Raw genomic sequence first — 26,028 nt, 5'->3', positions numbered from 1 at the left:
TTAAAACTAGAATTGCCATATGATCCACCAGTTCTACTTGTGAGTGTATATATCTCCAGAAGAACTGATCTCAGATATTTGTATGTGCATGCTTATTGTTAGGAGAAGGCAATGGCACCCCACTCCAGTACTCTTGCCTGGAAAATCCCATGGATGGAGGAGCCTGGTAGGCTGCAGTCCATGGGGTCGCTAAGAGTCAGACACAACTGAGCGACTTCACTTTCACGCATTGGAGGAGGAAATGGCAACCCACTCCAGTGTTCTTGCCTGGAGAATCCCAGGGACGGCGGGGCCTGGTGGGTTGCCGTCTGTGGGGTCGCACAGAGTCGAACACGACTGAAGCGACTTAGCAGCAGCAGCAGCAGCAGCTCATTGTTAACATTATCCAAAAGATGGGAGAGTCCAAATATCAGTGGAAAAGTAGGTAAAATATAATATGTGTACACTGGAATTATTATTCAGCCTTAAAAAGAAATGAAATTCCGATAGATGCTATAATATGTATGAACCTTGAAGACATTATGCCAGGTGAGAAAAGCCAGTCATGAAAGAAGAAATACTGTTTAATTCCACTAGAATTAAGAGGTACTTAGAGTAGTCAAAACTATATAGACAAAGTGGAATGGTGGTTGCCAAGGACTGGGTTAAGAGAGAAGTGGGGAGTTACTGTTTAATGGGTACAGAGTTTTGGTTTTACAAGATGAAAAAAGCTTGGATGGATGGGGATTAAAGTTGCAAAACACCATAAATGTACTTAATCCCTCTTAACTGTAAAATGGTAAACTTAAATGTATTTCACAATTTTAAGAATAATTTTTTTTAAATAGGTTTTTATTGATTCTTCATTTCCACCTCCCCTTAATGGGGGATTCTCTGGTAGCTCAGTTGGTAAAGAATCCACCTGCAATGCAGGAGACCCTGGTTTGATTCCTGGGTTGGGAATATTCCCTGGAGGAGGGAAAGGCTACCCACTCCAATATTCTGGCCTGGAGAATTCCACGGACTATATAGTCCATGGGGTCGAAAAGAGTCAGACACAACTGAGTGACTTTCACTTTGCTTTCTTACTAATGCTTCTCTCATTTTACCAAAAAGTCACCTTTTCATTTGATATCTAAGTGAAATACACTACCCTAGGGAGGATCCCCTTTCGGACACCAAACAGCATTTATGTCATCGCCCAATGAAGAATATTTGGGTTGTTCTCTCTCTTTTTTTTAAAGCTATTGTGAGTAAAGTTGTTGTGAACATTTTTCTACCGGTCTTTTGTTTTCGTGTATCTTAAGCAGATACTTAGAAGTTCAATTGCTGGGTCATAAGTAGTATTTCTCAGACCAGTTTCTAAATTGGTTGTACCATTTTGCCGTCTTTTGAGTAGTGTATGAGTTCTGATTGCTGGAAATCCTTGTATATTTGATTTTGGAAGTCTTTTTAATTTTAGCTGTTCTACTGGGTGTGTATCGGTGGTTTTAATCTGTTTTCTTAATGACTAATAATACAGAGCATTTGTCAGACATGTGTTACAAATATTTACTCCCTGTTCTGTAGTTTACCTATTCATTTTTCAGTGTCTTTTGAAGAACAGATTTTAACTTTTATATTTTCTTTATGGTTAATGCTTTCTGGTTCCTTTATAGAAGTCTTTGCTGATACCATCTCAGTGGTGGTTGTTGTTTTTTTTTTGCTTGGCCATTTGGCTTTTAACATCTTTGTTCCTCAATCAGGGATTGACCTTGGGCTAGCTACCTCAGTGAAAGTGCCAAGTCTTAACCATTGGACTGCCAGGGAATTCCCTATGTTTTCTTTTAGAAGCATTATAGTTTAGCTTCTACATTTATGTAGATCCACTTTCAATTTTAACTTTTGAATGTGGTATGATGGTAGGCAAAGCATGGTTCTGGAGAGGAAGCCTGAAAAACCACTATCACAGTTGAGGAGCAGTCTTTTCAAGGCCCTATAACTGAAACGAATACATTTAATTTTTTTTTTTTTAATGAGAATTTGGAGGGGATAGGGGGCAAGGGTGCTTCCAGTAGCCACTAATTCTAGCTCCAAAAGAGCACATTAAAGTTGCTGCTGTTTAAAAACTCATAGTTGGATCTTAGTTGGGTAGATGCTCCCACCAATTCCTGCCTGTCGTGACCCCTTGATGCTATAGCTGAGTGTCCTGTTTGCCCCAAAGCATTTACTTTGGAAAAATTAGAGTGCTTAAAGCAGAAACAGGCCTGCTGTAGACCACAGCTAAAACTAATGGAATGGGACCCCCAGTTCTGCTTTGTTGGCGTTTGGAACTTAGGTCATGATTTAAGAGGGATGGCCCCAGGTTTTGATATTATGCTGCTAGAGGTCGATTTCTTGGACCTGTGCAGGATGGACTCGAATCAAAGTGTTTGCCAAGAATTTTTTATTGATCATGAATCAAAGGCAGAGGAAGCTCGAAAAGAGTCATCTGACATCATGGTTCTAACCTTAAAGGCTGCTGACCTACAATGGGGAGGCTTTCCCAAACCCACTGGTTGGTTTCCAAGAAACCAGAGTCCTTCTTTATGTTCTGGGGGAGTGTGCTTATAAAGCTGAAAGTTAAAGGAATCCATGAGAAGGGCGTCACTGGATTGTAGTCCATAGCTTAACGTGATGCTTGTTGTCTATCAGAGAATGACCTCTGTTCAACCACTCTTCATGTGGAGTTACTTTTCACTTCAACCGTCAAAACTCTCATTTGCCTATTTACTACCACCACCAAGATCAGAACCTGCAGACAAGGCCTGCTACCTCCACTGCCTAGATCCTACCCCCAGTAGATGCAGCACAGCAATAAGCAGAAGGGGCCCTGTGGTGAGTAAAACTAGGCTGTAAGTCCAGGTGAACTCATGTGTCTTGCCTGAGTATGCTTGTGACATTCTAAATTTTTTCACATATGTATTGCCTTGGAAACGTCTAACTTCTCACAGTATTTTCCCTGCAACTTCTCCCTTATCTGTGAGTCTATAGTCTGCTTTTTTAGTTTTATTAGCAGTACCTGCCACTTTTTCCCCCAGAGTTCTGTTAGGTAAAACAGAGGAAAGTACCTTGCATCAGTCCTTTAGCCTCTCCCCCATACAGGACAGAACATTACTAGAACAGAAGTACATAGTTATTTACAAATCACTTTTCCCTTTGGTTTAGGGGAGGGAGCTGGGAAAGTGGGCTGCCACTGCTTCAAGACAAAAACCACTGCCATGCTGGGGAGAGGGGTGGGTCAGGGATCACCCAAAACTTTCTGATTATTTTGAGGATGACTTTTTCTTCATTGAGCATTCATTTGGTCATCGTAAAGCTTTGACTTTTCTAAATGCTGGACAAAGTTGGTTCAGACTGCTTATTTTTTAATGTTTCTGTGGAGGAAGAAGGCTTTGGAATTTCATAGTGTGCTATTTTTGCTGACGTGGGTTGTGTTTTCACTCTCTCGATAGGGTACTCTGATGCAGAAAAGTTTTCAGTTTTGATCAAGTCTACTTTATCTGTTTTTTCTTTTGTTGTCATGGTAAGAGACCTTTGCCAAATCCAAGGTTATAAAAGTTTGCCTCCTTTTGGGAATTCCCTGGTGGTCCAGTGATCAGGACTTGGCTCTTCACTGCCTGGGCCAGGGTTCAGATGAGGAACTGGTATGCCACAGGCTGTGCCGTGTGACCAAAAAAAAGTTTGCCTCTTTCGGTAGCTGGAGTGCAGGTCTTATGAGGCCTTCTTAGTCATAGGTTACGTGCTCATCTTCAGAGCAATCACTGTGGTAATAGACTACTGATTGGCCAGGCTGAATAGTGTAGGATCAGCCACGTGGACTGAGGGTAGTAAATAAACATGGTAAGGTGCTGTTTCCAAAAAGCATATAGAATGGGTGCTGGAAAATTTAATAAATGTTTTATGAAGCATTCTTAGTACTTTGAGAGATTGATGGTGCCCTTTTAAAAATTTAAAATGTGTTTTTGTTGCTGTAAATTAATATATAAACGTATAAAAGTGACTTCTAAAAATATTCTTGCTGATGTCCCTGGTAAGTCAAACAGGAGGAAATTGGTTTAGTCTTTACTTCATGTACCCACATACTCATTTATTGTGGTTTGTTTTGTACAGGTACTGCTATAACCAGAGTTTGGTAGCAAAAGGATCTACTTATTGGGCCCTCTTGACATAGAAAGAGATGTGGGGGGATTCTCGATCTGCTAACAGAACAGGACCTTTTCGGTAAGTCTTAAAATTTGAATATCGAAATGTCTGTTATAACAGTGTAGATGCTGTATAACATTTATGGCCTACTATAAAGAGGGATATTTTCTTTGTGTAGAAATAGCTTTGATTTTTTTCTCTGATTTTTAAAAATAGAAACTACTTAAATTTTTTCTAGTCATTTCTAGAGTGATCGTCAGAGTGAATACCTAGCATGCCAAGTATTTTGTGTATTAGCATTTTTAAAATATTAACAAAAAATCCCCCAGTTTTAAAAAATATTTTTTATCTTTTTTAGCAAAGTAATACGCAACTAATAAGGAAAGCTAGTAAAAATGTATGTAAGTGTTTATAAATGAATGTGAATGTTTCATTAAGTGCAGTAATTTATGTCTAGAATCCAGAGCTCTGTCTTTCCTATGACACATTGTATTTCAGCCACCAGAAATAGTTGTGAGGAAGAAAAATTATTTACTTAATGCAGTTTCCTAAGCTGCATTACAATTTTAGGGGTTACTGGATACAAAGATAAGTAGAGAATGTGGTACCATTCATAGTTGTAAATGAATTATAGATTTGTAGGGAGAATGAATTACATTCTTTATATACAATAAAATTATATAAAATATTGAATTTATAATTCAATAAAGTGAATTATATAATCGATTTGATAAGTGGAGAAGGTGGTACCATTCATAGTTGTAAATGAATTATATCATAGATTTATAGGGAGTGAATTTTTTATAGCCAGTGTAATAAACACTGATGATGATATTTTAAAAACTTTTGCATTGTGTTTGCAGTTAATGAAATGCTATAGGAATGTGACTTACGGCTGTAGTTTGTGTATGGCAAAGAAATCTTACTTTTAAAGTTATACATTAAAAAATATTTATGCTCCAGGGAATTCCCTGGCAGTCCAATGGTTAGAACTCCATGCTCTCACTGCCAAGGGGCCTGAGTTCAGTCTTTGGTTGGGAAACTAAAATCCCACAAGCCTCTGCAGCATGGCCAAAAAAAAAAATTTATGCTCCAATTGAAACTTTTGTTACAAGTAAGTTTTCTTTTGGACTGGCAGTCTGCAGATCTTCCAGTGCAAATTCAACAGTTATTTTATTATTCTGAAGTTTGGGGTTCCCATGGAAAATTTAGTTAGAAAAGTAAGTTTAAAAGTAAATCCATGTAACACTTAGTAAAGCTAATTTCATGAATAAAGGGATCTTTACTTTCTGCTTAGCAATCTTTAAAGCAGTGGTAGTGATGCTGGTTCAGAGAAGGCAGTGGCAATCCACTCCAGTACTCTTGCCTGGAAAATCCCATGGATGGAGGAGCGTGGTAGGCTGAAGTCCATGGGATTACTAAGAGTCGGACACGACTGAGCGACTTCACTTTCACTTTTCACTTTCATGCATTGGAGGAGGAAATGGCACCCCACTCCAGTGTTCTTGCCTGGAGAATCCCAGGGACGGGGGAGCCTGGTGGGCTGCCGTCTGTGGGGTTGCACAGAGTTGGACACGACTGAAGCGACTTAGCAGCAGCAGTGATGCTGGTTATGTTTTTCCTTTAAAAAAATTAAGGTCTGGATCAATGGTCAACAGGCTGCAGCTTGTTTTTGTTTGACTGGAACATAGCCCTGATCATTCGTTTACAAATTGTTTATAGTTGCTTTCATGTTGCAGGGGCAGAGTTGAATAGTTGTGACAGAAACTGTAAAGCCTAATGTAATTACTGTCTGACTCTTCATGGAAGAAATTTGCAGATCCCTAGTCTAGATTAGTGCGTTTGTACTTTAATGTTTAAAAATCTATTTTTTTACTTATATTTATGGATAATTGTTTTCTGCATAAGGCCTTATGCTCTGTTTACACTGAGCCTTCAGAGCTAAAGAAATAACTTCAGCTCTATTGCATCACTGAAAAATTTTTTTCAGAACATTTTTTTCTTTGAATTTATTATATAAAATTGTATTTCCCCACCTTAATTTTAGTTTAAATATAGTCATTACATGCCATTTTTTAAGGTCTTTGACCAGAGAGAGGCATAGTTTATATAGCATAACTTTTGGGAGGGGACTGATTTGGTGAAAAAAGGTATTTTGCAGGAAAATGATTTTGTATTTATTTTAACAACTTGTCTTAAAAATTTGGTTGAAAATAATTTTCATAGTCACTGCTGTTTCATAACTGGTAGAACTGTTTCTTGAATAGTCTACATAAAATACAGTTCTGAGAACCCTAGTATAGTGATTACTGTAGATGTATTTGATTTCAGTTTTATCTGGTAAGGTAATCCTTAGGGTAATATTCAAAGACAGTGTTGTATGTGTTTTGGTCAGAGAACATGTAGGTTTAGATAGCTCAGCACTCAGCCCATGAATGTCTGCTTAAGCTTAAGTCTTCTACAAGCTAGCTATTGGGATCTGGTGACACTAGAACTAGTGGTAGTGTCTTAATTTTAGCATTAAGTTGTATTATTTATGAAGCACATTTAAACTTGCTTCTCTTATGATGAACCCCATACACATAAATAATGTTAATATTTTTGTGTTAATGAAGCTAATGGAAGTTATGTTCTGAAAATCTATTAAATATGTATCATTCTACTGTTTGGGTTACTATTGTTAAATTTCTGTTACTCCAGGAAAGGGTTTGGCATTGCTCTTGAACTGAGTGACCCAGGAGCAGTTGTCTGTTGAGTCTTTCTATAGCAGTGTAGTCTGAGTTCAGAAGGGTCATGTAATAGAACCTATATTTTCTGAGAGGAGAGAACTGAGTGGAACTTGATCTCTTAATACTTTTGTTTTGCTGCTGAATAGCAGGTAACCACTCAGATCGTTTTATGTTTCCCTTTTTTATGCCCTCCTCTCCCTTTCCAGCTCAAGATCCTAGGTACCTAATTGCCTATTTAAATTCCCTGTCTTTTACCAAAGTCAAAACATATAAAATGGTCTGGTGCTAGGTAGTGTGAAAGATAGGGCCAGTTCTCATTTAGAACTCAGTTCTCTTGAGTTCTGTAAACTGAGAATGTGAATTTAATACTATGTTTTAAAATATATTATATTACCATGAAAAATTAGATGAGGCATTAGAATCTAAAAAATCAGCTTCTTCATTTGGGACCTGGGGATAAAGCATGAAAGCCTAATGCTCTCTCTAGGTCCCTTTCAGCATTAAGCCTCTGGATGCTGTTGCTTGGTTTGGTCAACTTACGCATGCTGTGTGGCATGATTCATGCTGCCTTCTGAGATACCCTTGAGTAGTTAATAATAGGACCCAGGTGAGAACACTTCTAGGTGGAGCCACTGTGGGACTGGGGTTTAGATGCAGCCAGGGGTGATGCTCAGCTGGTGAACACTAGTGTACTCCAACTAGTGGCTTACAGCCAGTGTTTTCTTCATTTTGGGCCTGCATCTGTTCTGATTGGGTGGTGTCCACTCTGTAGCTGTCAATCAGATATTTTGGAATGTTACTCTTGTTTGCACCACCAATGAGAAAGACACATCCTGAAACCTACTGTATAAAATTTACAGCGCATTGATTTTTCTGATGTATAGGAATCATCGTGTTGATCTTGGAATTCTAAGTTCCCTGGCTGTAGGAAATGGAAATTTTTGTAGAGTGTCACCATTGCTAGCTTATCTGGTGTTGCGGATTTTCCCTGTTGCAGGACTGGGTGAAAGCTTTTTCTGCAGCAGTCATGTTGAAAACCTTGTGTTGACTTTCCTCGTGTTCTGAAACGGGAACTTAAAAGTTTACTCCGCCACTTCGTCTTAAAATAGCAAAACATTGCTGTTTTCTGCAGATCTAGGACCTTGTTACAGAACTCTGCCAAAAAAAAAAAAAAATGTTTACAGAAGAATGTGCTGTGATTAGAGAAGAATATGCTGGTGTGTAGATTTCAAACTCTCTGGACAATATGAATAACACTGTCTTTGTTTCTACAGTGGGAGCCAAGAAGAAAGGTTTGCTCCCGGGTGGAACAGGGATTATCCTCCTCCTCCCCTTAAGAGTCATGCTCAAGAGAGACACTCTGGCAACTTTCCTGGCAGAGATTCACTTCCCTTTGATTTCCAGGGGCATTCGGGGCCTCCCTTTGCAAATGTAGAGGAGCATTCTTTCAGCTATGGAGCTAGAGACGGACAGCATGGTGACTATCGAGGAGGGGAGGGCCATGGACATGATTTCAGGGGGGGAGATTTTTCATCTTCTGATTTCCAGAGCAGAGATTCATCACAGTTGGACTTCAGAGGAAGGGACATCCATTCTGGGGACCTTCGGGATAGAGAAGGGCCACCTATGGACTATCGGGGTGGAGACGGTACTTCTTTGGACTACAGAGGCAGGGAGACATCTCACATGAACTACAGAGAGAGGGAGGCTCATACTGGTGACTTTAGAGGTAGGGATGTTCCTCCTCCTGACTTCAGGGGCCGGGGCACTTATGACTTAGATTTTAGAGGGCGGGATGGAGCCCGTGCAGATTTTAGGGGAAGGGATTTATCAGATTTGGATTTCAGGGCCAGAGATCAGTCCCGTTCTGATTTTAGGAATAGAGATGTGTCTGATTTGGACTTCAGGGACAAAGACGGAACCCAGGTGGACTTTAGAGGCCGAGGTTCAGGTACTAGTGATCTAGACTTTAGGGACAGGAATACACCACATGCAGATTTCAGAGGTAGACACCGATCCAGGACTGATCAGGATTTTAGGGGCAGAGAGGGAGGACCTTGTATGGAATTTAAAGATAGGGAGATGCCCTCTGCGGATCCAGATATTTTGGATTACGTTCAGCCCTCCACACAAAACAGAGAACATTCTGGTATGAATGTGAACAAGAGAGAAGAATCTGCACATGACCATACGACGGAAAGACCTGCTTTTGGCATTCAGAAGGGAGAATTTGAGCATTCAGAAACAGGAGAAGGAGAAAAACAAGGTGTAGCCTTTGACCATGCATCTTCACCAGACTTTCAGAACAGCCAAAGTCCTCTTCAAGACCAGGACAAGTCACAGCATTCTGGAGGTGAACAACAGAGCTCAGATGCTGGTATGTTTAAAGAAGAAGGTGGTCTGGACTTTCTTGGCCGTCAGGACACTGATTACAGAAGCATGGAGTACTGTGATGTGGATCACAGACTTCCTGGAAGCCAAATATTTGGCTATGGCCAGAGCAAGTCTTTTCCTGAGGGCAAAACTTCCCAAGATGCCCAACGGGACCTTCAGGTACGTTAATAGAGTGGACTACTGTTTTGTCTTTTAAGATTTTATTTATTTACTTATTTATTGGTTGTGCTGGGTCTTTGTTGCTGTGCGGACTTTTCTCTAATTGAGGAGAGCGGGGGGCTACTCTTTAGTTAGGGCTGCCTGGCTCTAGAGCACAGACTCAGCAGTTGTATGAATGGGCTTAGTTGCTCTGTGGCATGTGGGATCTTCCCAGATCATGGATTGAACCCATATCTCCTGCATTGGCAGGTGGATTCTTTACTACTGAGCCACTAGGGAAGCCCTGGATTGCTTTGTTGAGTTTTGCTTCTTCTTAAGACTTTTCTGAAGGATGAAGTATAGAGTCCATTAGTCCTGGGGCTTACTTTATACAGCCATTAAAAAGCAAGATTTGTAGTCACGAGTGGAGTGTACATCTCTAGAGAAAGGGCCCTCAGTTCAGATCATATTTTTGATGTGTGTCTCCTCATTATCTCGCTTGATGGTACTGTTTTAAATGCCTTGGGATAATTTAGTTTGAAAGTATTTGTCTTTGGGAGTTGGTTCTCTTGTCTCTTACGTAGTCAGGCCTTGTGGCTGTTTGGGGTTCATTTTCTTACTTAAAATCATTTAGAGAATATCTAGGATAAGAGAAAATACTAAGTTAGGAGGAGGCAATGTTAATGTTGCAAATATTGAAGCTAACTTAATTGACTTAAATGTTGATTTTCTGTATGTCTAATATATAATCTAATGTACATATAATCTTAGAATTATGTTTTCAGTTGGACATTGAAAACATTACTTTTAAAAACAGGTGTTACCCATCTCTATTGCAGTTTCTGTTATTTTGGACAGTAATTCTAAGACAAGCTGGTTAGATATTTGGTTAAAAAATGGATTTTGAGATTGTTAGAACTGGATGGCCATATAATTCATTATTCAAGTCAGGACACTTTCAAGAGTAAAAGAGGACACTATTTGTAATTATGCTCGGACAGTAGGTGTGGTCAAGTAGTTGTAGGAGACTTTTTTCCCAAAAGTTAAACCCTTTTTATAACTTGAAATGGAGGAGAATCAGAGCTGAGACTTTTGTACATATGGAAAATGCAGATTTCTCTGATTTTGTACTGTTAAGTTATATCATCGGATGACACCCTTTGATTTTGTTCTGGAGATTGTTTATCGGTAACATCTTTGATAAATGACATCGGGTTTTACTTATGTGCTGTTTTCTCATTCAGGAAAAGAAAATTCTAGTTTTGAAAATCTGGTTGATTTTTTTTTTTTTTCTGTTTGTAAAAGTCCCTTTCAATGTTGTTTCTCTTTGTTTTCTGCTTTACTATTTCAAAATTCCTGCAATGAGCATGGATCTTAGAACACTTACATTGTAATGATTTGAAATAAAATTTGGGGGGAATTCCCTGGTGGTTTAGTGCTTAAGACTCTGCTTTTTCACTGCCAGGGACCGGGTTCAGTCCTTGGTTGGGGAAGTAAGATCCCATTTTTTTTAAAAAATCAAATTTTGGAATTCAGAAAAAGAGACAATTACAACTTTTTATATCTTAATATGATGCAAGTCATTTTGATTTTTTTTATCCTGAGTACCTGTATTTCATGTTGTTTCATTTTGCACATTAACATGTATTTTATTCTGAAATAAGTTTTTTTGCTTTGGATTAAAGGATCAAGATTATAGAACTGGCCCAAGTGAGGAGAAACCAAGCAAGCTTATTCGATTAAATGGGGTGCCTGAAAATGCCACAAAGGAAGAGGTAAGGCTCTTGTTCTTTTTTCTCTTTCCTTTTCCTTTCTTTTTTTTTTTCAGTCAATTAAAAAATTTTAAAGACTTCTTATTTTGAGAAATTGTAGATTCACAGGAAGGTGCAAAGAAATCCTCAGGGAAATCTTGGTTATCATTCACCCAGCCTTCCCCCGCCTATAGAGCAGTAGCTAAACCAGGAATGTAGCTTTAGTGTAATCTATAGAGACCCTGGGATTTCTTTAGAAGGAATGATGCTAAAGCTGAAACTCTAATACTTTGGCCACCTCATGCGAAGAGTTGGCTCCTTGGAAAAGACTCTGATGCTGGGAGGGATTGGGGGCAAGAGGAGAAGGGGACGACAGAGGATGAGATGGCTGGATGGCATCACTGACTCTATGGACATGAGTCTGAGTGAACTCTGGGAGTTGGTGATGGACAGGGAGGCCTGGCGCGCTGCAATTCATGGGGTTGCAAAGAGTCGGACACGACTGAGCGACTGATCTGATCTGATCTGATAGAGATCATTCATATTTCACCAGTTACTAAGTACTCACTGAGGTGAGGTTTGTTTTATATATATATATATATATGACAAGTGATTGCTGTCCTCAGACCTGATAATCATCCTTGAGGGGATAATCCAAGTGGGAGGGAGGAGGGTTGGAGTGCTTACATAAAGATGCTGTTTATAGTAGTAAAAACTGGGAACTTTCTAACTCCTCATTGTTAAAGAACTTGGTAGCTAAATTATGGATGACCTTAAGGAAGAATTTGGTCAGAATATACAATTACTAGAGCAAACAGAACTTTACTCTGTGTTAGGCATTGTATGATACTTAAAAGCATTAGTTCATTTATTTATCACAACATCCTATGAAACAGGTACTCTTTATTCATTCATTCAAAAATGACGCACCTTTGTATGCCAGGCAGTGTTCTAGGTACTGAGTGATACAGTAGTGAACATTATAAAGTCACTGCTTCCATGGATAGTAAAAAGAATAAGCAGGAAAAAAAATTCAAGCAGTGATGAATGCTCTGAAGAAAACTAAAGTAAAGGTTTAGAGCATCACTCGGGTGCAGGCGGTGTTAGATTGGGTAGGTAGGGAAGGCATCACTGAGGAAGTGACATTTGAGCCCAGGCCTGAATGCAAGTAAGAGAACAGTCCATTTGAAAATGGGGAAAAGAGCTGACCAGGCTGAGGGAGTTCAGGGACCATGGCCCTGGATAGGAATGAGCTTATTGCATGATCTTAGGTTTAGAAAATGAGACTCTGGGTGCTGAAAGGTTGCACAGCACATGAGGAGGAGAGACTTGGAATATTGGCAGTCTCATTTCAGAGCTTGAGCTCTTGAGGTTATGCTCCTCTGCCTTTTTTTTGTACTTGAGAATTTTTGAGTAATTACGTTCTACTCATTGAATAGTTTCGGAATGCCTGGAGTGTACTTGGCTTAATTTGTCCTTTGTAAAGTAATCATTGCTTTAAAGTTGGTAGAATAAAAACCACTAGGGGAAATATAATGTTTAGTATTTGATTATGATGTGTGTCATTAGTGTGCATACCATATTCTTACAGATTCTTAACGCCTTTTGGACTCCTGATGGCATGCCTGTGAAGGACTTGCAGTTAAAGGAGTATAACACAGGTGAGTTTCATGACTTGCATGCAGCCTTGGGTTAGGAGAGTCTGTCAGATCTCTGCATCTTGGGTTCCTCAAAATTTTTTATAAGAAACCACAATTAAGATTTCCAGAAGCCTCCTTTTGATGCCTTCAAACAACAGTCAGCTATACCCTTAGCTGTAGTTCTTTGTGGATATTTGTCCACTCATGGGTGATGAGGATGTATGTTCCAGTACTTCTGAGTGCCTATGAGATACAAAGTGAGTGTTGTAGAATTTGTCCCCAAATATATTTTATGCAATTAAATCATTAAACTTGCTGCTGATGTTCTTCATGGTGGTGGAATGTTTCTGTTTGAGCCGGGTAAGATTTTAATTACCTTACTATACGTAAAACTTTACATTTCATTGCTTCAGCATGGAAGTTTCAACTTGCCAGAGAAATTGTACAAGTGAGTAGTTTCTTGAGATTTTAGTCTTTTTCTGAGGACAGAGTCCTGCACCAGCTACTTTGTTGAAATCCATGAATAGATCCAGAAGACCTTTCTTTTTGACCTCTGCTCTACAGATTAGATTTTCAGAATATCCTCCTAGTATCTTAGAGTACCTAATTTGGTCAGTTTCTTCATTATATATTATATATATATATAATATATACTTTATTATATATATATAATATATGTTATATATATATAAGGTATATCTATTATATATACCTTATTATAGAAAAAGTAGTCAAAAGTGAAATGCCAAGCACTCAAGGTATTGGACCAGTATTTTTAGGACTACCCAATAGGAAACAAATAAAGGTAATTTTAAAGTGGTCTATTTTAAATTAAAGAAAGTAGAGCATTAGTCTTTTCACAAGTCTTAGAATCACAAGTCTCAGTAATTCATGTTAAAGAACTCTTCAAGTAAGAGCAAGCCATCTTTTTGAATATGTAGTTTACCTTTAAACAGTTCGCCATGGAATAACATTTTTGCATTAACTAGATTACTTCTTCTGATTGGTTTCACAGAATAAAACTGTCCACAAAAATTTTGGTGCTTGAAATAATCTGGTGTTTGTGTTAAGTACAGAAATTGTTTTCCTGTAATTTGACAGTGAACTCAGGAGCATTATTTCTCAGAAAGCTAATTATTTCTTTGTTTGAAATATGCCAACTCTAAATTTGTGGAAGTATGACTAAGAGTAGGTATGTTCTCAAACACAACTCTTTTTGGGATGAGGGGTATGTGTCTCATAGAGACTTTCCTGATTAACTATTAACTATGGAAATTAAAAATAGAATTTATAGGCTGCAGTTGCTTTTTGACTCACAGGGCAATAACTTCAGCTTTGATCTTATTTCATGAACTGTACTTTCGTTAAATATTGGTGTTTAGGAAAAAGATGTGTTTGGTATTTAAATAATGGCAATTTTAATTCTTCATTTCTTTAGTACTCATTGACTTTCTACATGTATTGTCAGATTTATTAGCAGAGTAAAACCTACATTGATCTGTAGGGTTCACAGAGGAAGTCCTTAAATTTTCTGGCTCTGGCAGCTATTAAAATCATAATTGGCAGACCAGAGACTGATACAAATGTGAAATCATTCAGGACAGTAGTTTAAAAAAAATCAGTTTTCAGGAAATTCTGCCTTTTCTGGCCATTTTAATACATGAAGTGATCAGTTCAGTTCAGTCGCTCAGTTGCGTCCAACTCTTTGTGACCCCATGAATTGCAGCATGCCAGGCCTCTCTGTCCATCACCAGCTCCCAGAGTTCACTCAAACTCATGTCCATCGAGTCGGTGATGACATCCAGCCATCTCATCCTCTATCGTCCCCTTCTCCTCCTGCCCCCAATCCCTCCCAGCATCAGAGTCTTTTCCAACGAGTCAACTTTTCACATGAGGTGGCCAAAGTACTGGAGTTTCAGCTTTAGCATCAGTCCTTCCAAAGAACACCCAAGATTGATCTCCTTTAGAATATATGCATATATGAAAATGTTGAACGTGTTAGTTGCTCAGTCATGTCATTCTGTGGGGTTGACTCTGCGACCCCATAGACTGTAGCCTGCCAGGCTCCTCTGTTCATGGAATTCTCCAGGCAAGAGTACTGGAGTGGGTAGCCATTCCCTTCTCCAGAGGATCTTCCCGACTCAGGGATCAAACACATGTCTCCTGTATTATAGGCGGATTCTTTACCTGGTCTGAACTACCACAGAAGCCATCATATTTGTATAAGTGCATGCATGCACATGTGCGCGTGCACACACACACACACACCATATTTATAGAAGCTCACAAACACACACACACACACACACACGTATATATACTTTTTAAAATGAAAGAACTGAAAGGATTGGATTACCAGTCCCATGTTATCCGTATTGTATCACTGTATGGCAAGTAGAATGAGCTTTTGAAATTATCAGTCATGTTGTGTTATTCCTCTCCCTAAAACCCTTTAACACCTTTCCATCTCAATTGGAAGAAACTCCCAACTTCTTGTTCTGACTTAATACAGTCCTGCATGAGCCTGCCCTTGGCTTTTTGTCTGACCTCATTATATACACTCTTTACCTTTCTTAACCATGCTCTAGCCATCCTGAGCCTTCTCTCATCCTTGACCATATGGACTTATTGCTTTGTAACAGCCTTTGCACTGCTCTTCTCTCTGATTCTCATTTTCTTTGGGGGTTTAGTTCTTGGCTTCAGTTTCAACTCTCAGAGGCCTTGAGTCACCATCCAATCTAAAATCATTCCTCAGTCATTTTATATCGTATTTTTGTCATCGTAGGAGTTATCAGTTAGATATTTTTCTCAGTGGTTTTGTGTGTTTTATTCCTCTCATTGGAGAGTTAGCTTCGTGACAGTAGGAGCCTTGTTTGACTTGTTCCCTCCTGTTTCCCCAGTTCTTGACTCTCTGCCTAGCCCAGATGAGTTCCCAGTATGCATGGAATGAATAATGCGGTGTATATGGAATAATGTATTTGGAGAGCCCCTGTGGTCTCCTTTCAAGTGAGGAGACCCCATGGCACTACAGGTTACTTTAGGTTTTACAGCAGTGCACTCTTCCTGAGTGCTGAAGAACATATCTTGAGACAGTCAGATGTTCTGAGAACTTTAACATTTACCTGTTCAAAAAGTATGTCTGAATTTCGGTAGAAATGGTGTCTTTTATAAACAGCCATCAAGTTTTTATGTTAGGATAACCTGCAAAGACCATGTAGGTTGGATGTTGTTCATAAGAGGGGGGTTGTGGGGTAATGTTCATCCTTGTAGTTGATGTATTAGGGAGCTAGTCTGTAACAGAGAAAAGCTTAATGCCTCTTCACTGACTCGAGTAGTTATCAGCTTAATTTTTGTCTCATTTAGAACTGTGTAAGTACAGGGCCACAACTTTTATCCAAATCTGTGGGGTCAGATGAATTTATGAATTTTTCTGATTATAGAAAGGTAATGTGGTCCAATAGCTTATATGTGAATTATATCCCCCAGTGGAATGTGTATAAGATAAACTATTTCTGTAGAAAATGAATATTCTCACTAAGAAGACTTAAGAAAGACTATAAAGAGACTATAGTATAGGTCAAGATGTATCTCCAAGTGACTTCACAGAAAATTTACTGAAAAACTTGACACTTAGGAGATATTTAGATTTTGGAATTTCAGATAATGGATAATGAACCTATACCTGTTGCATACATTTGAATTTTTCTGTTGCCAAGTGCAGATACAATAGTAGCCCTATTAATTGTAAAATACCTTGACTTATATGATTACATTTCTCGGGAAGTATCAACAATGAAATGTCTTTTGGTGACTGGGCAAACAAACTCTGGTATATACATACTATGGAATACTACTCAGCAGTAAAAATGATGATACTATGCATGCAGGTATTGCATGCACAAAGCAAGATGGGTGGATCTCAGAGACATTGTGTTAAGTGAAACTGGGCTCAAAAGGCTATATACTGCAGTAAAAAAGAAACAAAGTACTGATACATGCTACAACCTGGATGACCCTTGAAAACTTTATGCTCAGTGAAAGAAGTGAGGCGCAAAAGACCACAGTATTGTCTGCTTCCATTCATGTGAAATATCCAGAATAGCCCTATCTATAGAGACAGAAGGTGGATTGGGTAGTTTGGTGGTTGTCAGGGGCTGGAGAAGAGGGAAATGGGGAGTGACTGCTTAATGGATATGGGATTTCCTTTTGGGGGTGATGAAAATGTTCTTCTGGAACTAGATAGTGGTGGTGGTTGCATAACATGGTGAATGTACTTAATGTCACTGAATTGTACACTTTATGTTTTGTGTATTTGATCATAATTTTAAAAAAGACTCCAAAAAAAAAAAAAAAAGACTCCATACTGTATGATCCTATTTATATGACGTTCTAGAAAAGAAAAATGACAAGAATAGAAAATAGTGGTGCCAAGGTATTGGGGGAGGAGTTGACTGTAAGATGGAAGCTTGAGTGAATTGACGGGCATGATGGAACTGTTTTGTATATTGATTGTATTAGTGGTGAATCAGTGTTAAATTCACTGAAGTTGGTACTACTGTGGCTATGGTTATGTAAGAGAACATCCTTATTCAGCTCGGTGAATGCTTGACGGTAATGACTGGTCAGAGAGATCAAATAAAGTGACATCCTCTGAGTGTCAGAGAAATGAAATTAATCAACTTTTCATGAGTATTATAGGAAATGATCAGACAAGAAATAGAGAAAAATGTGTACAAATAGACCTGACTTTTTTGTGTGTTCTCTGGAAGTCTCGTTATACCTCCATTCCAATGCATATTTTTTAAAAAAGAATATTTTCAACCTCTAAAAATGTAGTTGAGTTGTAAGAATTTGTAAATTCCCAGAGAGGAGCTGTTTTCTGTACAGGAGACCTTTGGAGGCCTTTAAGTTTGGAGACCTTGGAGGCCTTGGTTGTTCCAATTTTGGTATGGGAAAAATGTCTCTATTTCTTACTAAGAAAGGGCTGCTGTGCCTTCAGGGAGTTTTAAAATGATCTGGAGTACTTTGTTGTTGTTCAGTCGCTAGGTTGTGTCTGACTCTTTGCCTCCCCATGGACTGCAGCACAGCAGGCTTCCCTGTCTTTCACTACCTCCCAGAGTTTGCTCAATCGAATGTCCGTTGAGTCATTGGTGCCATCCAGCCATCTCATCCTCTGTTGCCCCCTTCTCCTCCTGCCCTCATTTTTTAAAAATTTATTTTAATTGAAGTAATAATGGATTTACAATGTTGTGCCAACCTGCTTTCCAGCAAAGTGACAAATGTGTAAAGTTATATACATAGCCATTCTTTTTTTTTTTTTTTTTTTTTGTGTAATAAAGTTTTATTAAAGTATAAAGGAGATAGAGAAAGCTTCTGACATAGGCATCAGAAGGGGGCAGAAAGAATACCCCCATTCTTTTTTTAATATTCTTTTCCATTATGGTTTATCATATATTGAATATAGTCCCCTGTGCTATTCAGTAGGACCTTTAGGACCTTGTTTAGATAACATTTTAAAAAATGAATGAAATGTACCTGAGTGATGGTGACAGGGTAGGAAAATCATTGCTTAATGAGTGAAGCTTAAGCTTCATTAGGTTTTTCCTGATAACCTTGCAATTGAATTTATGTCACATTATTTCCTGCGATTGCTTTTCTCCAAATCAAAGAAAAAAACATTAGTCCTGTTATCTTTTTTAAAAAAATATAAATTTATTTATTGTAATTGGAGGCTAATTACTTTACAATAGTCTTAATGTTATCTTATCTCACACTTCAAGCTACAAAAATTCCTGGCAGCAATGTGTGAGGTTATGTGTGAATTGGAGGTTAAATAATATTTGTGATGTGTTTCTTCAGCCTGAAAGTGTTAGTTCAGTTTGTGATGTGTTTCTTCAACCTGAAAGTATTAGTGCTAACTCTGGAAGTAATATTCTGAATGAGTAGATCCTCTCAAGAAATTTTTATCAGAAATTCTGACGGACTTGACTTTAATTTCTAAAACTATGCAGTGGTGTTATGTTGAGGGAGTCAAGTTTTCTGTTCCGTTTGTATAAGTACTTCTATATTTGTTAGAAAATTAAAAATTTTCATTTTAGCTTTCAGATCAATATCAAGTCCTAGAACATGCTCACCTGGTTTATCAGACAATAAATATGTTTGACAGTGTACAAGCAAACCTGATGAAAAGCTTTGGTAAACCTTAACTAAGAGTAGTCTCATATTTTGTAACGGGTGCATGGAGGACAAGTGCTGCCAGTAAGTTAGCTGATTACAGTGGTATTTGCAGTTGAACTTGACATAGGGGACAAACCTCATGTGAATTGAGAAATGGAGGTCTTAACGTGTTCTGGAATGATGTCAGCAGAAATCAGTGTATGCCTCTGTGTCATACAGGCAGAGAGATGATGAGAGATTTTATTTCCTCCTCCTATGTGAAAGGCGTTCAGTTGTGTCCGACTCTTTGCGACCCCATGGACTATACAGCCTGTGGAATTCTCCAGGCCAGAATACTGGAGTGGGTAACCTTTCCCTTCTCCAAGAGATCTTCCCAACCTAGAGATCAAACCCACGTCTGCTGCATTGCAGGCAGATTCTTTACCAGCTGATCCACAAGGGAAGCCCAGGAAGACTGGCGTGGGTAGACTATTGCTTCTGCAGCGTATCTTCCTGACCCAGGAATCGAACCAGGGTCTTCTGCATTGCAGGTGGATTCTTTACCAACTGAGCTACCAGGGAAGCCCTAACATCAATCAGTTCTGGCACTAAGTGGATAACTATAACTCAATCCAGTTCCAACACTAACTACCCAGAGTTGACATCAGACTCCAGGTTTAAGGCCTCAGTCCCACAGCTGTGCCTTCAGATACCAATCACAGGTTACCCATACTTCTGTTGGAGGTTCCCATAATCCAACACCCTCTTCAGGTTTGATAATTGACTAGAATGGCTCACAGGACTCAGATTAATAATCAGTTTATTATAAAGGAGCAGGTGAAGAGATAGATAGATACTTTGGTCTGGAAGGGTTCCAAGAGTAAGAGCCTCTGTCCCATGAAGTTGGGGTGTACCACCCTCCTATAATTTAGATACATTCACCAACCTGGAAGCTTTCCAAATCTTATGATTTAGAGGTTTTTAGGCAGTTCCATTATGTAGACATTATTGATTAACTCATTTGCCATTGGTGATTGACCCAATTACCACTCCCTTTTCCATTCCCTGGAAGTTAGGGAATGAGGCTGAAAGTTCCATGCTTCTAATGAAGTCTTGGTTTTCTATTGACCGGTTGCCATCCTGAAGCTATCTAGGAGCCCACCAAGAGTCATCTCATTAAGACAAAAGACTCATCACTCTTACACTCAGGAAATTCCCAGAGTTTTAGGAGCTCTGTGTTAGGAAACTGGAACAAAGACCAGTATCTTTCTATGATACCACAGATGGAAATTCTACAGCTACCTCTGGCTGGTACCTGCTGCCTTTAGTTGGGCATTAGTTCTCTATTATAGGTCAGAGATGACCTAGGCTCGTGTTCTGGTCAGCATAAGTGTCATAGCATGCCAGTTGTCTAATAACTTCTGTAGATAACTAGTTCACTTTGGAATAGGTGAGTGGCTGGGCTAGTGTGATCTGCTGTCATCCTGAACAGCTTCCAGCTAGGAAGACATTATCTTTGTGGAATGTTCCCAGAGCCCCTTGGGACATTGGTGAATTGTCCTTTTTGTACTAGTACCAAGGCAGTGGGGGCCATATTTTTCCTTCCCAGTCAAAATAAAAATACCTTTGTACCTGTGGGAAAATCAGATATGTTTTTAGTATACACTGGATGTCAGTGAGGAAATTCACCCCTTTAAAATTTTAGCAGCAACACAGAGGCAGCTGAAATCAACCCTGAATGTTCATTGGAAGGACTGTTGCTGAAGCGTCAGTATTTTGGCCACCTGATGGGAAGAGCCAACTCATTGGAAAAGACCCTGATGCTGGGAAAGATTGAAGGCAAAAGGAGAAGAGGGTGGCAAGAGGATGGGATGGTTAGGTAATATCACCGACTCAGTGGACATGAATTTGAGCAAACTTTGGGAGATAGTGAAGGACAGGGAAGCCTGACGTGCTGCAGTCCATGGAGTTGCAAAGAGTTGGACACAGCTTAGTGACTGAGCACCAACAGGGACAACTGTCTCATCTTTAGTCCCTAATAGTGAGTAGTGAAAGTTGCTCAGTCGTGCCCTACTGTTTGCGACCCCATGGACTGCCAGGCTCCTCTGTCCATGGAATTCTCCAGGGCAGAATACTGGAGTGGGTAGCTGTTCCTTCCACAGGGCATCTTCCCAACCAGGGATCGAACCCAGGTCTCATGCATTGCAGACGGATTTGTTACTGTCTGAGCCACCAGGGAAGCCCAAGAAAACTGGAGTGGGTAGCTTATCCCTTCTTCAGGGGATCTTCCCAACCCAGGGATTGAACCGGGGTCTCCTGCATTGCAGGCGGATTCTTTACCAGCTGAGCTACCAGGTAAGTCCCTAATAATGCTTTGTAATAGAAGCACAGGAGTACTAACATGCATTATCTCATGCACCCCTGAAACCACCCTAGAAAAGAGTTAACCATCGTTGGTACCTGGCATATGAGATAACCCAGGCCCAGAAAAATGTCTTGCCTGAGAGCGAATGGTGAATTAGCTATAGTTTCCTGCTTATGTACAGAACTGTAGAAATTACTTTCTTGTGTGTGCTTCGGGGATGATACTCATTACAAGTAATGGGGTTGATGAGTGCCATTGCCTGCCAGGTGAAAAGACCCTCCGCACTTAGTCTGGAATCATCTCTGCATGGGCAGTTTGCTTCAGCATTGATGCTGCTTCACTCGGGTGATCCTTTTGCCATTCCTGCCAGGTTAGAGTGTCCTTAGCTTGGAGCGGGGGTAGGTTAGAGTGTCCTAAGCTTGGGGAGGGGGGTGGTGGCAGTGGTAGTGGCATGAGCAGATCTTATTCCTATTCGTGATGGTTACTCTGTAGGTTTGTTTGTTTGTTTTGAAGTGAACAAAATTTGAACTAGATCATTGGCTCTATAAAGAGTAGTTATTGCCAGATAAAAAGAAATTCCTGGGGATCTAACATACAGGGTTGTGACTATAGTTAACTGTACCTTATTGTGTATTTGAATGTTGCTTAAGAGTTGATCTTTTTTTTAATTTATTTATTTTAATTGGAGGCTAATTACTTTACAATATAAGAGTTGATTTTTAAAGTTCCCATTACAAGAAAAAAAAAAATTGTAACTATGTGTGTTGATGAATGTTGACTAAACTTACTGAAATCTTTTTGCAGTATATGCATACATCAGATCATCATGTTGTATCCCAAAAGTAACATAATGTTGTTTGTCAATTATAGTTTAAAAAAAAAAGAATAGATGTTCCCTTTTTTGACTTAGGTAGCATTTTGAGATGATCTATGCTTATCTACTTGTCATAACTCCTCCATTAGACTCAGCTCTCTGAGGGCCAGGGCACGCCCCTCCTTTGTACTCACATAGTATTGTTAATGTCAGTGGAATTGAAGTGAGTTGAATAAAGGTGATAATTTTCTAAGAACTGTCAAGCTGGGCCCGCAGAACCATCATCAGGATGAAGTGACCCTAAGATTGATTTTGGATTTTGAAAACTACTTGAAGATACAAACCAAAAAAAAAAATCTATATATCAAAAATAACCAGTTGGTGTATATGGAAAGCTAGATAAAATACTGAACCATATGCAGTTTTCAAAAATTTAGCAAGTGATCATCAGTGCATATCTCCCTTGTTTTATGTGTTTTATTATAAACCAACACTCCTTATATGCATGGTTGAAGGGGAGAGAATTGAAAGTGCTTTAAGATGTCAAAGTGATGGATTTCATGTGGGCCAGTTTCATTCTTCCCAGATTGTAGTTTGACATATACATTAGATATTTTCCTAATGAAAGCTGCAGGTACATACTCAAATAAATCTGAGATTTTAACGGAGAGCAAAGTACCTGTTGGAAACGTTCATGTAAGCCTTCTCTGTCACATTACTTGCTTTGATGGGAGTTCAGACATCTGGATCAGTTTTGTTTGGCTTAGTAACATCTCTAACCTGATAATATTTTACTTTTCTTCTAAATACCTGTATTCCCAGTAGAGTGGAATTAGGAAAGACAGACCGATAAAACTAAGTCCTCTTCAATTTCTATTAAGATTTTTCATGTTGCTTTTTATATTCATAATGCTTCATTTCCACAGAAAGAATACTCCTTGTTTACAGGGGGAAATCCCTGTGTTTTCTTTTCCTCAAAGATACCAGATAACATTTTAAAAATTTCTTTCCCCCTCTGCCTATGTTCTTTAAAATCTTGATTCTCTTTTACATTTCATAGTTGTTATGTACATTCTGGGCTGCTTCCTTGTCAACCAGTACTCTCCTAATGGGCAATTCAACTGGACTTGTTAATGTTTAGTTGGGTTTTTCTAGATCAGTTTGAATATAGGGCTGCTTATCTCATTTGCATAATTCAAAATCTTGGTGTATAAGTATTAGGAAAGTTGGGCTTGGTTTAGACTAAGAGTTGTCTTGAATGGTCAAGAGCTATGTTTGCTAGCATCACTGAGTCAACTTTTCTAGGGGCAGAGACTAAAGAATTAATTCTGGGTTTGGATATTACTTATCAGGGCTTTGTTTTCTGTATCTCGCTTTCCCCTAAGCACCTGTTAGCTTTTATCACAGATACTTTTTGGGGTAACAGGCAATCACATGGTTAATGAAGATGGAAAGAACTGAAAATTTAATGTTACCTTTATAGATTTCTTTCCTTTGCTTTGTTCTCATCCGTCTCAGCATTGAAAAAAAATCTAAGAAGCATTTACATTTCTATGAGAAATATATACATTTAGGTTAGAAAATGGAGTAAGATATGCTTTTTAATAGTCATCTAAATAAGCCACAAAAACCCACCAGCCCACCAAATTTCTTCCCAGCATGTGACTGAGGAGGAAAAGATGATAGAGACTTTATTACTCTTTCTAAGTCAGAATCTGTCTGTGGGGTTGTTAACACTGAGTTTACCATCTTGATGATTCCAGATGGTTCCTAGCAATTCTGAATGTAAGATTGGTTGGTGGTCTTCAGAACAGTTAGGTCTCCAAGTAGAGCGTCATCTTTGTCTACTAGAACTTTTCTGTGAATTGTAAAATTACATTTGTAAACTAAAGAAAAAAAAAATCCCAATTATCTCAATATAACAATACAACCACTGCAAACATTTTCATGTACAGTTGTGTCACATTACATTATTTTCAAATTTGTGTATATTCACCTGTGCTTGCTCAACCCCTCTCCCTTGCCCCACACGGACCCCATCTTCCCTCTCATGGAGTGAGCATGAGAGGTGGGGGTGTGACCTGGCTGTGGCTTCAAGTGGTCTCTCCAGTTTCCTCTGAGTGTGAGCATTCACTGTTCTGGCTGTGATTCTGTCATTTAAAGTGATATGCTTTTCATACATTATGGCCCTTACACGCAAGCCAACCTCTTCATCTGGTGGCAGCCAAAAGAAAAGTGATCTCTTACTACGCTGGAGGAAAAACTGTCAGTGCTGGACTTAACCTATATTGAGAGATGGTATGTTCTTCACCTTCAGGTGTTCGAGTATATCAGCAGAGCTTGGTTTTCATCTCCTATGCAGACTTTGGTCTCTAACCTCTGAGTTAGATGCAACTTCATTGTATTTAATTCCAGTCCTTTTTTCTGTACACAGTTTATAATATACAATTGGTTTCATTTTTAAAGTTCTTAAAATACTATATTTCAACATACTAGATCAAGTATCTTACATTGTAATTTTTATAATCATCATTCACAACAGGACTTTTGGGTTTTTTGTCTTTTCAAAAGAATTTTGATAGCCATTATATTCAATTCAAGAGAGTGAATGCCTTGTAACTTGCACACTCGGGCCCACTTACAATAATGGTTCTGCCATAGACATTTCAGAATATCTGTTGTGCTCAAATTTTAGTATTTCTTAACCATAGGCATAGTCTTATCTGTGCTCAGACTTGTGGGATCCTTTCTGTAATTGGGCTCCGTAGAGTTTAGAAGTCAGGTTAACTTAATACAGTGCAGTGATTAATAGCACTCGTTTCAGTCTGGACTGCCAGGGTTTGAAACTTTGTATTGCTGCTTACCATTGAGATGATTTTGAGCAAATTACTTATTCTTTCTTTGACTGCTTCCCCTTGATGGGTAAAATGAAGTTAATAATCTTTATGTTATATGATAGTCTTGTGAGGATTAACTATATATGTAAAATGTTTAGAATACAGCTTTGTACCAAGAAGGGCTGAGTGTGTATTACTTGGTATCATCACAGGTTTTGGCAGTTTATGAAAATCCTCTAGTACAACTATGAGTCTTGGACACACAAAGTGACTTGGATCAAGATTGGGTACTTTTAAGTTTTTATTTGTTTATTTTTAAAATTTTAAGTATTAAATATTTTTTCTTCTTTCTCTTTTGACTGTACTACACTGCTTACAGAATCTTGGTTCTCTGACCTGGGATTGAACCCAGATCCTAGCAGTAAGAGTGCTGAATCTTAACCACTGGACTACCAGGAAATTCCCTAAACTAAATTTCTGTTTTTGTCTAACAGCCGAAGTTTCAGGCAGAGGAATTTGAGTGTTGGACTTGTGAATTTAATACTATATGTAAAGTACATTGTCAACATGGAGTATCTCAGGATTGTATAGAGGTGCTATTAGATATCCCTTATGTCTCCTCTAGACTATCTTTTCCTTCCAGTGACATTATTATCAAAGTCTGTCCTTGAGCAAACTGTGAATGTTGTCATGAACTCTTTCTTTTTCTATACACAGATTCTGTGTGCTCCTCTGGGCCACTGTAGTTACTTTTTTAAGAACAGAAAGGAGACTCAGGACTAGACCAATTTGGTGTCCGTTCTCTGTGTTTTTCATTTTCGTAGCTATGAAGAGGGTTTGCTTTCCACACACGTGGATACTCTTTTGATAATGTTCTGTTGAGGTAATCAACACACTTGAGAGAATGCTTGTTCCACGGCTGCCCCTTTCTGATTGTGGACATGCATTTGAATGTTTACAGTAGATAACTTCATGAGAAAACGCACCTTAGTTGCTTCTATTCTGCAGTGTTTCCCAAGAACATTCAGAGCCCTTTATAAAAAGCAGAGTGTTTTATGTGT

General features: G+C 38.8%; 1 protein-coding gene across 4 annotated transcripts in view; it reads left to right on the top strand.

Annotated features, from left to right (window-relative positions):
* The window catches only part of RBM6 (RNA binding motif protein 6), an 89,704-nt gene that overhangs the window by 10,757 nt on the left and 52,919 nt on the right, over positions 1-26,028 (top strand). For 2 of the 4 annotated variants that reach the window (XM_019984628.2, XM_070776685.1), the window contains 4 exons: positions 4,111-4,221; positions 8,147-9,425; positions 11,090-11,179; positions 12,747-12,816. In XM_019984628.2, coding sequence (XP_019840187.1) covers positions 4,178-4,221; positions 8,147-9,425; positions 11,090-11,179; positions 12,747-12,816 — 1,483 coding nt within the window. In that variant the 5' untranslated portion in view covers positions 4,111-4,177. Of the gene's footprint in view, positions 1-4,110; positions 4,222-7,869; positions 9,426-11,087; positions 11,180-12,746; positions 12,817-26,028 lie in introns of those variants that run through there. The other 2 variants (XM_070776686.1, XM_070776687.1) reach the window with 2 other exon arrangements.

The sequence above is a fragment of the Bos indicus genome, chromosome 22, assembly GCF_029378745.1.
Source record: "Bos indicus isolate NIAB-ARS_2022 breed Sahiwal x Tharparkar chromosome 22, NIAB-ARS_B.indTharparkar_mat_pri_1.0, whole genome shotgun sequence".
In the NCBI taxonomy this organism is placed as follows: Eukaryota; Metazoa; Chordata; class Mammalia; order Artiodactyla; family Bovidae; genus Bos; species Bos indicus.
This window is presented reverse-complemented; position numbering and strand designations above follow the sequence as displayed.